The sequence below is a fragment of the Ranitomeya variabilis genome, chromosome 4 (assembly GCF_051348905.1).
Source record: "Ranitomeya variabilis isolate aRanVar5 chromosome 4, aRanVar5.hap1, whole genome shotgun sequence".
Taxonomy (NCBI): Eukaryota; Metazoa; Chordata; class Amphibia; order Anura; family Dendrobatidae; genus Ranitomeya; species Ranitomeya variabilis.
In genome coordinates, this window is record NC_135235.1 from 222,844,610 (window position 1) to 222,857,168 (window position 12,559).

Here is a 12,559-nt window from a genome sequence, read left to right on the forward strand (position 1 = left end):
CTGGGACAAAGTAAAAAAGTAAAAAAAAAATTTTTCCACATGTGTAAAAAAAAAAAAAAAAAATTCCTAAATAAAGAAAAAAAAAAAAATTCCCATAAATACATTTCTTTATCCAAATAAAAAAAAAATCACATAATAAAAGTACACATATTTAGTATTGCCGCGTCCGTAACGACCCCACCTATAAAACTATATCACTAGTTAACCCCTTCAGTGAACACCGTAAAAAAAAAAAAAAAAAAACGAGGCAAAAAACAATGCTTTATTCTCATACCGCCAAACAAAAAGTAGAATAACACGCGATCAAAAAGACGGATATAAATAAGCATGGTACCGCTGAAAACGTCATCTTGTCCCGCAAAAAAAAAGCTGCCATACAGCATCATCAGCAGAAAAATAAAAAAGTTATAGCTCTCAGAATAAAGCGATGCAAAAACAATTATTTTTTTATATAAAATAGTTTTTATTGTGTAAAAGCGCCAAAACATAAAAAAATTACATAAATGAGGTATCGCTGTAATAGAACTGACCCGAAGAATAAAACTGCTTTATCCTTTTTACCAAACGCGGAACGGTATAAACGCCCCCCCTAAAAGAATTTCAGGAATTGCTGATTTTTGTTCATTCTGCCTCCCAAAAATCAGAATAAAAAGCGATCAAAAAATGTCATGTACCCGAAAATGGTACCAATAAAAACTTCAACTCGTTCCGCAAAAAACAAGATCTCATATGACTCTGTGGACCAAAATATGGAAAAATTATAGCTCTCAAAATGTGGTGATGCAAAAACTATTTTTTGCAATAAAAAGCGTCTTTTAGTGTGTGATGGCTGCCAACCATAAAAATCCACCCAAAAAATGCTATAAAAGTAAATCAAATCCCCCTTCATCACCCCGTTAGTTACGGAAAAATAATACAATTTAAAAAAATATATTTATTTCCATTTTCCCGTTAGGCTACTTTCACACTAGCGTCGGTACGGGGCCGTCGCACTGCGTCGGCCCGACATACCGACGCATACTGTGCAAGCGCCGCACAACGGGGGCAGCGGATGCTGTTTTTCCACGCATCCGCTGCCCCATTGTGAGGTGCGGGGAGGTGGGGGCGGAGTTCCAGCCGCGCATGCGCAGTTGGAAATGGTGGACCGTCGGCACAAAAAAAGTTACATGTAACGTTTTTTGCTGCCGGCGGTCCGCCACAACACGACGCAACCGTCGCACGACGCTTGCGACGTGTGTCAATATGTCGCTAATGTTAGTCTATGGGGAAAAAACGCATCCTGCAGATGACTTTGCAGGATGCGTTTTTTCGCCAAAACGACGCATTGCGACGTATGCAAAAAAAAGCTAGTGTGAAAGTAGCGCTAGGGTTAGGACTAGGGTTAGGGTTAGGGTTGGAGTTAGGGCTAGGGTTAGGGCTGGGGTTAGGGTTGGGGTTTAGGTTTCAGTTAGAATTGGGGAGTTTTCACTGTTTAGGCACATCAGGGGCTCTCCAAACGCGACATGGCGTCCGATCTCAACACGTTTGTTTGCGTTAAAAACGCATGCGTTTTTATAGAAAAAAAAACAGAACACACACTGAAAAGTCACCCACCACCATCAAGGTGATAAAGGAATCCAAACCCTAACCCTACCCCTAAACTCACCCCTAACCGTTTAATGAACATTTTCTGACATAGTGCCACGTATTTCAGTGCCACGTATTTCAGTGCCACGATATTTCAGTGCCACGTCTTTCAGTGCCACGATATTTCAGTGCCACGTATTTCAGTGCCACGATATTTCAGTGCCACGATTTTTCAGTGCCACGATATTTCAGTGCCACGTATTTCAGTGCCACGATATTTCAGTGCCACGTATTTCAGTGCCACGTATTTCAGTGCCACGTATTTCAGTGCCACGTCTTTCAGTGCCACGATATTTCAGTGCCACGTATTTAAGTGCCACGATATTTCAGTGAAATACGTGGCACTGAAATATCGTGGCATTTACATGAAATACGTGGCAATTATATACGTGGCACTTATATACGTGGCACTTATATATGTGGCGCTTATATACGTGGCCACTGAAATATCGTGGCACTTATATACGTGGCACTTATATACGTGGCACTTATATACGTGGCCACTGAAATATCGTGGCACTTATATACGTATATACGTATATACGTATATAAACGTATTTCAGTGCCACGTATTTCAGTGCCACGTATTTCAGGTTAGGGGTAGGGTTAGGGTTTTTTGTTTTTTTCTCGTTTTCTTGTGTTTTTCTATAAAAACGCATGCGTCTAAAAAACGCATGCGTTTTACTGCGTTTACATGCATTATTTCACACAAACGTTTTTTTAAAAAACGCATGCAGATAAAAACGCAAGTGTGAAACCAGCCTTACCCTTGGGAAAATAAAAACGTGGGGGCTAAAATATAATTTTCGTGGAAAAAAATATATTTTTTATTTTCGCGGCTCTGCGTTATAAACTGTAGTGAAACACTTGGGGGTTCAAAGTTCTCACAACACATCTAGATAAGTTCCGTGGGGGGTCTAGTTTCCCATATGGGGTCACTTGTGGAGGGTTTCTACTGTTTAGGTACATCAGGGGCTCTGCAAATGCAACATGATACCTGCAGACCAATCCATCTAAGTCTGCATTTCAAACGGCGCTCCTTCCCTTCCGAGCTCTGCTGTGCGCACAAACAGTGGTTCCCCCCCATATATGGGGTATCAGCGTACTCAGGACAAATTGGACAACAACTTTTGTTGTCCAATTTCTCCTGTTACCCTTGGGAAAATAAAAACGTGGGGGCTAAAATATAATTTTCGTGGAAAAAAAAATATTTTTTATTTTCACGGCTCTGCGTTATAAACTGTAGTGAAACACTTGTTGGTTCAAAGTTCTCACAACACATCTAGATAAGTTCCATGGGGGGTCTAGTTTCCAATATGGGGTCACTTGTGGGGGGTTTCTACTGTTTAGGTACATCAGGGGCTCTGCAAATGCAACATGACACCTGCAGACCAATCCGTCTGCATTTCAAACGGCGCTCCTTCCCTTCCGAGCTCTGCCGTGCACCCAAACAGTGGTTCCCCCCAATGTATGGGGTATCAGCGTACTCAGGACAAATTGGACAATAACTTTTGTGGTCCAATTTCTCCTGTTACCTTTGGGGAAAAAAATTGCGGGCTAAAACATCATTTAGTGGAAAGAAAAAATGATTTTTTAATTTTCATAGCGCAACATTCTAAACTTTAGTGAAACAATTGGGGGTTAAAAGTGCTCACCACACATCTAGATAAGTTCCTTAGGGGGTCTTCTTTCCAAAATGGTGTCACTTGTGGGGGTTTCCACTGTTTAGGCACGTCAGGGGCTCTCCAAACACGACATGGGTTCCGATCTCAATTCCAGCCAATTTTGCATTGAAAAGTCAAATGGCACTCCTTCTCTTCCGAGCTCAGCCATGCGCCCAAACAGTGGTTTATCCCCATATATGAAGTATCAGCGTACTCAGGACAAATTGCACAACAACTTGTGGGGTCCAATTTATCCTGCTACCCTTGGGAAAATAAAAAATTTGGGGCAAAAAGATCATTTTTTGTGAAAATTAATATTAATTTTTTTTTACGGCTCTACATTATAAACTTCTGTGAAGCACTTGGAGGTTCAAAGTGCTCACCACACATTTAGATTAGTTCCTTAGAGGGTCTACTTTCCAAAATGGTGTCACTTGTGGGGGTTTCCACTGTTTAGGCACGTCAGGGGCTCTCCAAACATGACATGGGTTCCGATCTCAATTCCAGCCAATTTTGCATTGAAAAGTCAAATGGCGCTCCTTCCCTTCCGAGCTCTGCCATGCGCCCAAACAGTGGTTTATCCCCATATATGAAGTATCAGCGTACTCAGGACAAATTGAACAACAACTTTTGGGGTCCAATTTATCCTGCTACCCTTGGGAAAATAAAAAATTTGGTGCAAAAAGATCATTTTTTGTGAAAATTAATATTAATTTTTTTTTACGGCTCTACATTATAAACTTCTGTGAAGCACTTGGAGGTTCAAAGTGCTCACCACACATCTAGATTAGTTCCTTAGAGGGTCTACTTTCCAAAATGGTGTCACTTGTGGGGGTTTTCACTGTTTAGGCACGTCAGGGGCTCTCCAAACATGACATGGGTTCCGATCTCAATTCCAGCCAATTTTGCATTGAAAAGTCAAATGGCGCTCCTTCCCTTCTGAGCTCTGCCATGCGCCCAAACAGTGGTTTATCCCCATATATGAAGTATCAGCGTACTCAGGACAAATTGCACAACAACTTTTTTGGTCCAATTTATCCTGCTACCCTTGGGAAAATAAAAAATTTGGTGCAAAAAGATCATTTTTTGTGAAAATTAATATTAATTTTTTTTTACGGCTCTACATTATAAACTTCTGTGAAGCACTTGGAGGTTCAAAGTGCTCACCACACATCTAGATTAGTTCCTTAGAGGGTCTACTTTCCAAAATGGTGTCACTTGTGGGGGTTTCCACTGTTTAGGCACGTCAGGGGCTCTCCAAACATGACATGGGTTCCGATCTCAATTCCAGCCAATTTTGCATTGAAAAGTCAAATGGCGCTCCTTCCCTTCCGAGCTCTGCCATGTGCCCAATCAATAGTTTACCCCAACATGTCGAGTATCGGCGTACTCAGGACAAATTGTACAACAACTTTTTTGGTCCAATTTCTCCTGTTACCCTTGGTAAAATAAAACAAATTGGATCTGAAGTAAAAATTTTGTGAAAAAAAAGTTAAATGTTCAATTTTTTTTAAACATTCCAAAAATTCCTGTGAAGCACCTGAAGGGTTAATAAACTTTTTGAAGGTGGTTTTGAGTACCTTGAGGGGTGCAGTTTTTAGAATGGTGTCACTTTTGGGCATTTTCTGTCATATAGACCCCTCAAAGTCACTTCAAGTGTGAGGTGGTCCGTAAAAAAAATGGTTTTGCAAATTTTGTTGCAAAAATGAGAAATCGCTGGTCAACTTTTAACCCTTATAACTCCCTAAAAAAAAAAATTATGTTTCCAAAATTGTGCTGATGTAAAGCAGACATGTGGGAAATGTTGTTATTAACTGTATTATGTGATATAACTCTCTAATTTAAGGGCATAAAAACGAAAAATTTGAAAATTGCGAAATTTTCATAATTTTCGACAAATTTTTGTTTTTTTCACAAATAAATGCAAGTCATATCGAAGAAGTTTTACCACTATCATAAAGTACAATATGTCACGAGAAAACAATCTCAGAATCACCAGGATCCGTTGAAGCGTTTCAGAGTTATGACCTCATAAAGTGACAGTGGTCAGAATTGTAAAAATTGGCCGTGTCAGTTAGGTGAAAACAGGCTTCGGGGTGAAGGGGTTAATGTAACTGTATGAATCTATATTTATGAAAATATTTATAAGATGTTTTTTTTTTTCAGATCCCCCAAGAACACCTAATATAAACTGTGTAACGACTGAAGGTATAAAGATGTCTTTCCTTGTTTTATGTTGTATTTCTACCTATATACAAATAGAAAATGCAAAACACTGGGCTAGAAGTGTACACCTCTAGGCAATGCCCTACATTAGTTTTATCTTATAGATTATTTTTGTGATTGATTAGTTTCACGTTGTAGATTATATTTGTGCTGCATTTATTTATTTACTGCAGTTTTTGCGATGGAGATTATTTTTGAATTGGAGATTATTTTTGTATTCTAAAATATAATTCTATGCAGATTTTTTTTATTTTTGGTGATTTCTGTAGTTTTATTAGGCACCAAAAGTAACACTTTACTATATGATATTAACATTTATAAATTATCACATGTTAACTGCTTCATTAATTACTTGTTTTTTTTAACTGCAGATTTGCTTTTTTATATACATTTATCTTTTATATTGTGTATGTTATAGATTATTTCTGTGCTGCAGATATTTTTTTTTTACTTTTGTGCTGTAGAATATTATTTGTAAAATGAATTATTTTACATTATGTTTGCATTTTTGATTAAGCTGTAGATTATATTTGTATAATAGGTTACTTTCATATTGTAGATTGTTTTTATGTTGCAGCTTTCTTTTATGTATTGAACGAGCTTTGTGTCTATTTTTATGTTCTACAGTAGGGTTGAGCGACTTTCATTTTTTTAAGATCGAGTAGGGTTTTGGGAAACCCGATTTTGTCCAGAGTCGAGTCGAGTGCAGTCGGCCGATTATCGCTAAAAGTCGGGGATCGACCGAAACACGAAACCCAATGCAAGTCAATGGGGAAGCATAGTCGGCAGTGAGTGGAGGCCAGGAAAACACCTACAGTGCCCATTTTAATGCCAAAAACATCCATTCTTGTTTCTGAAGCTTGCCAATCGTAATTAACTTTATAATAATAGTTGGGCATAGGGAATTGGGGGTCATTTGGCAAAAGTTGTGGGGGGAGTAGGGCTGGCTCAATTTTTTCGTGGGCCCAGGAAATGCGGACTACGTCACGGCGGTGTTGCAGGGAAAGGTAAGTATTTAAACGTTGCAAGTGCTGTGATCCTGAGCAAGCAGGGGGGGGCCCACTCGTTCGCATTGGCACTGGCACAGGGCCCCTCAAAGTACGGCGGTGTGTTTGCATGGCGGGGGCGCCTCCCACCAGCAGCGACACTTTTGCGTACTCTGAGGGGCCCTGTGCCAGTGACGTCGCCAACGAGTATGCCCCCCCCACCTGATGAAGGAACCTGCACTTTCATCTGCACCTTCCTCTTTGTCCCTGTGTAAGGTGGTATAACATGCGAGAAGGGGAACCTTACTTTCAGCAGGGTCAGATTCTGGCTGTGTAGAGTACAAGGGGAATGTAGTGGTCTAGGTCAATGTACCAGCAGACTCATTTAGCAGTGGCTGGGCAATGGGCAGGATGAGGAGGAAACAGATATAGGGCCAAAGAATAAAGTAGGCTAAATGCAGTTCAAAATTGGTAACAGGACTAAACAGGCGGCATTGCTTTGTTCAGTGGAGTAGCAAACCCAAGAGCAGCAGACACTGTTTCAAGGGCCTAACCACACTAGTAGGCCAAATGCAGTTTAATATCTGATAGTATAGGGCGAAAGGCAGAATGTGGAAGCTCAGCTTTGTTCAGTTGAGGACAACACCAGGGAGGGGCAGAAGCCGTTAGTAGGCCCTAACCACCATTTTGTTTTTTCAAAACCACTTAATGAGAGCCGGAAGGTTGAAGCTCAGCTTTATTTAGTTGTGGGCAACACCAGGGAGGGGCAGAAGCCGTTAGTAGGCCCTATCCACCATTTTGTTTTTTCAAAACCACTTAATGAGAGCCGGAAGGTTGAAGCTCAGCTTTATTTAGTTGTGGGCAACACCAGGGAGGGGCAGAAGCCGTTAGTAGGCCCTAACCACCATTTTGTTTTTTCAAAACCACTTAATGAGAGCCGGAAGGTTGAAGCTCAGCTTTATTTAGTTGTGGGCAACACCAGGGAGGGGCAGAAGCCGTTAGTAGGCCCTATCCACCATTTTGTTTTTTCAAAACCACTTAATGAGAGCCGGAAGGTTGAAGCTCAGCTTTATTTAGTTGTGGGCAACACCAGGGAGGGGCAGAAGCCGTTAGTAGGCCCTATCCACCATTTTGTTTTTTCAAAACCACTTAATGAGAGCCGGAAGGTTGAAGCTCAGCTTTATTTAGTTGAGGGCAACACCAGGGAGGGGCAGAAGTCGTTAGTAGGCCCTATCCACCATTTTGTTTTTTCAAAACCACTTAATGAGAGCCGGAAGGTTGAAGCTCAGCTTTATTTAGTTGAGGGCAACACCAGGGAGGGGCAGAAGCCGTTAGTAGGCCCTATCCACCATTTTGTTTTTTCAAAACCACTTAATGAGAGCCGGAAGGTTGAAGCTCAGCTTTATTTAGTTGTGGGCAACACCAGGGAGGGGCAGAAGCCGTTAGTAGGCCCTATCCACCATTTTGTTTTTTCAAAACCACTTAATGAGAGCCGGAAGGTTGAAGCTCAGCTTTATTTAGTTGAGGGCAACACCAGGGAGGGGCAGAAGCCGTTAGTAGGCCCTATCCACCATTTTGTTTTTTCAAAACCACTTAATGAGAGCCGGAAGGTTGAAGCTCAGCTTTATTTAGTTGTGGGCAACACCAGGGAGGGGCAGAAGCCGTTAGTAGGCCCTATCCACCATTTTGTTTTTTCAAAACCACTTAATGAGAGCTGGAAGGTTGAAGCTCAGCTTTATTTAGTTGAGGGCAACACCAGGGAGGGGCAGAAGTCGTTAGTAGGCCCTATCCACCATTTTGTTTTTTCAAAACCACTTAATGAGAGCCGGAAGGTTGAAGCTCAGCTTTATTTAGTTGAGGGCAACACCAGGGAGGGGCAGAAGCCGTTAGTAGGCCCTATCCACCATTTTGTTTTTTCAAAACCACTTAATGAGAGCCGGAAGGTTGAAGCTCAGCTTTATTTAGTTGTGGGCAACACCAGGGAGGGGCAGAAGCCGTTAGTAGGCCCTATCCACCATTTTGTTTTTTCAAAACCACTTAATGAGAGCCGGAAGGTTGAAGCTCAGCTTTATTTAGTTGAGGGCAACACCAGGGAGGGGCAGAAGTCGTTAGTAGGCCCTATCCACCATTTTGTTTTTTCAAAACCACTTAATGAGAGCCGGAAGGTTGAAGCTCAGCTTTATTTAGTTGAGGGCAACACCAGGGAGGGGCAGAAGCCGTTAGTAGGCCCTATCCACCATTTTGTTTTTTCAAAACCACTTAATGAGAGCCGGAAGGTTGAAGCTCAGCTTTATTTAGTTGTGGGCAACACCAGGGAGGGGCAGAAGCCGTTAGTAGGCCCTATCCACCATTTTGTTTTTTCAAAACCACTTAATGAGAGCCGGAAGGTTGAAGCTCAGCTTTATTTAGTTGAGGGCAACACCAGGGAGGGGCAGAAGCCGTTAGTAGGCCCTATCCACCATTTTGTTTTTTCAAAACCACTTAATGAGAGCCGGAAGGTTGAAGCTCAGCTTTATTTAGTTGTGGGCAACACCAGGGAGGGGCAGAAGCCGTTAGTAGGCCCTATCCACCATTTTGTTTTTTCAAAACCACTTAATGAGAGCCGGAAGGTTGAAGCTCAGCTTTATTTAGTTGAGGGCAACACCAGGGAGGGGCAGAAGTCGTTAGTAGGCCCTATCCACCATTTTGTTTTTTCAAAACCACTTAATGAGAGCCGGAAGGTTGAAGCTCAGCTTTATTTAGTTGAGGGCAACACCAGGGAGGGGCAGAAGCCGTTAGTAGGCCCTATCCACCATTTTGTTTTTTCAAAACCACTTAATGAGAGCCGGAAGGTTGAAGCTCAGCTTTATTTAGTTGTGGGCAACACCAGGGAGGGGCAGAAGCCGTTAGTAGGCCCTATCCACCATTTTGTTTTTTCAAAACCACTTAATGAGAGCCGGAAGGTTGAAGCTCAGCTTTATTTAGTTGAGGGCAACACCAGGGAGGGGCAGAAGTCGTTAGTAGGCCCTATCCACCATTTTGTTTTTTCAAAACCACTTAATGAGAGCCGGAAGGTTGAAGCTCAGCTTTATTTAGTTGAGGGCAACACCAGGGAGGGGCAGAAGTCGTTAGTAGGCCCTATCCACCATTTTGTTTTTTCAAAACCACTTAATGAGAGCCGGAAGGTTGAAGCTCAGCTTTATTTAGTTGAGGGCAACACCAGGGAGGGGCAGAAGCCGTTAGTAGGCCCTATCCACCATTTTGTTTTTTCAAAACCACTTAATGAGAGCCGGAAGGTTGAAGCTCAGCTTTATTTAGTTGTGGGCAACACCAGGGAGGGGCAGAAGCCGTTAGTAGGCCCTATCCACCATTTTGTTTTTTCAAAACCACTTAATGAGAGCCGGAAGGTTGAAGCTCAGCTTTATTTAGTTGAGGGCAACACCAGGGAGGGGCAGAAGCCGTTAGTAGGCCCTATCCACCATTTTGTTTTTTCAAAACCACTTAATGAGAGCCGGAAGGTTGAAGCTCAGCTTTATTTAGTTGTGGGCAACACCAGGGAGGGGCAGAAGCCGTTAGTAGGCCCTATCCACCATTTTGTTTTTTCAAAACCACTTAATGAGAGCCGGAAGGTTGAAGCTCAGCTTTATTTAGTTGAGGGCAACACCAGGGAGGGGCAGAAGTCGTTAGTAGGCCCTATCCACCATTTTGTTTTTTCAAAACCACTTAATGAGAGCCGGAAGGTTGAAGCTCAGCTTTATTTAGTTGAGGGCAACACCAGGGAGGGGCAGAAGCCGTTAGTAGGCCCTATCCACCATTTTGTTTTTTCAAAACCACTTAATGAGAGCCGGAAGGTTGAAGCTCAGCTTTATTTAGTTGTGGGCAACACCAGGGAGGGGCAGAAGCCGTTAGTAGGCCCTATCCACCATTTTGTTTTTTCAAAACCACTTAATGAGAGCCGGAAGGTTGAAGCTCAGCTTTATTTAGTTGAGGGCAACACCAGGGAGGGGCAGAAGCCGTTAGTAGGCCCTATCCACCATTTTGTTTTTTCAAAACCACTTAATGAGAGCCGGAAGGTTGAAGCTCAGCTTTATTTAGTTGTGGGCAACACCAGGGAGGGGCAGAAGCCGTTAGTAGGCCCTATCCACCATTTTGTTTTTTCAAAACCACTTAATGAGAGCCGGAAGGTTGAAGCTCAGCTTTATTTAGTTGAGGGCAACACCAGGGAGGGGCAGAAGTCGTTAGTAGGCCCTATCCACCATTTTGTTTTTTCAAAACCACTTAATGAGAGCCGGAAGGTTGAAGCTCAGCTTTATTTAGTTGAGGGCAACACCAGGGAGGGGCAGAAGCCGTTAGTAGGCCCTATCCACCATTTTGTTTTTTCAAAACCACTTAATGAGAGCCGGAAGGTTGAAGCTCAGCTTTATTTAGTTGAGGGCAACACCAGGGAGGGGCAGAAGCCGTTAGTAGGCCCTATCCACCATTTTGTTTTTTCAAAACCACTTAATGAGAGCCGGAAGGTTGAAGCTCAGCTTTATTTAGTTGAGGGCAACACCAGGGAGGGGAAGAAGCCGTTAGTAGGCCCTATCCACCATTTTGTTTTTTCAAAACCACTTAATGATAGCCGGAAGGTTGAAGCTCAGCTTTATTTAGTTGAGGGCAACACCAGGGAGGGGAAGAAGCCGTTAGTAGGCCCTATCCACCATTTTGTTTTTTCAAAACCACTTAATGAGAGCCGGAAGGTTGAAGCTCAGCTTTATTTAGTTGTGGGCAACACCAGGGAGGGGCAGAAGCCGTTAGTAGGCCGTAACCAAAGTTGAAGGCCAAATGCAGTTTAATTTCTGATACTATAGGCCGAAAGCCAGAAGGTGGAAGCTCCGATTTAGACAGTGGAGGACAATTTGAATTATGGACTGCAGACATACTTAGTAGGCTGTCCTCTGTGGACCATGCATCCAACACATTAACCCATTGTGCCGTAATGGACACGTAATCTTCCGTGGCCATGCCTACAGGTCCATGCGTCTGTTGTCAGGTGCACCTTTGTACTCACAGATTGCCAGAGTGCATGGACAATGCGGTCTTCTACAAGCTGGTGGAGGGTTGGGATGGCTTTTCTCGCAAAAGAAGTGTCGACTGGTTAGCTTGTAGCGTGGTACAGCGTAGTCCATCATGGCCTTATTAATAGTAAATAAAATATATAACTAGGCTCTATGAACTTTTAAATAGGTTCCAGGGGTACACGGGCAGCATTGGTGTGGTCAGTGGAGGAGTATTGCAAGTAGGGGCCGCAGACAGGCTCACAAAGGCCTAAAATAACAAACAGTAGGCAGTCATGGCAGTTTGAAATCGGTTACATGGATACACAGGCAGGCACTCCAGGCAGCATTGTGGTCAGTGGAGGAGTATTGCAAGTAGGGGCCGCAGACAGGCTCACAAAGGCCTAAAATAACAAACAGTAGGCAGTCATGGCAGTTTGAAATCGGTTACATGGATACACAGGCAGGCACTCCAGGCAGCATTGTGGTCAGTGGAGGAGTATTGCAAGTAGGGGCCGCAGACAGGCTCACAAAGGCCTAAAATAACAAACAGTAGGCAGTCATGGCAGTTTGAAATCGGTTACATGGATACACGGGCAGGCAGCTTGGTGGTGAGTGGAGGAGTATTTAAAGTAGGGACCGCAGACAGGCTTCAAAGGCCTAACATAATAAAATGGGCTGGCTGTAGGCACTTTATAATTGGTTCCAGGGGTACACGGGCAGCAGTGGTCTGGTCAGTGGAGGACTAGTGGAAGGAGGGAGCGCAGAAAGGCTTCAAAGGCCTAAAATAACAAACAATAGGCTCATGGCAGTTTTACAGCGGTTACATGGATACACGGGCAGGCAGCTTGGTGGTGAGTGGAGGAGTATTTAAAGTATGGACCGCAGACAGGCTTCGAAGGCCTAACACAATAAAATGGGCTGGCTGTAGGCACTTTAAAATTGGTTCCAGGGGTACACGGGCAGCAGTGGTCTGGTCAGTGGAGGACTAGTGGAAGGAGGGACCGCAGAAAGGCTTCAAAGGCCTAAAATAACAAACAAT

The 12,559-nt window shown here is 43.1% G+C and overlaps 1 protein-coding gene across 1 annotated transcript in view; it reads left to right on the plus strand.

The window, feature by feature from the left end:
- The window catches only part of LOC143770435 (sialic acid-binding Ig-like lectin 13), a 135,973-nt gene that overhangs the window by 96,732 nt on the left and 26,682 nt on the right, over positions 1-12,559 (plus strand). Inside the window, exon 7 of the mRNA XM_077260057.1 lies at positions 5,457-5,498. Within this exon, the coding sequence (XP_077116172.1) occupies positions 5,457-5,498 (42 nt within the window). The remainder of the gene's footprint in view (positions 1-5,456; positions 5,499-12,559) is intronic.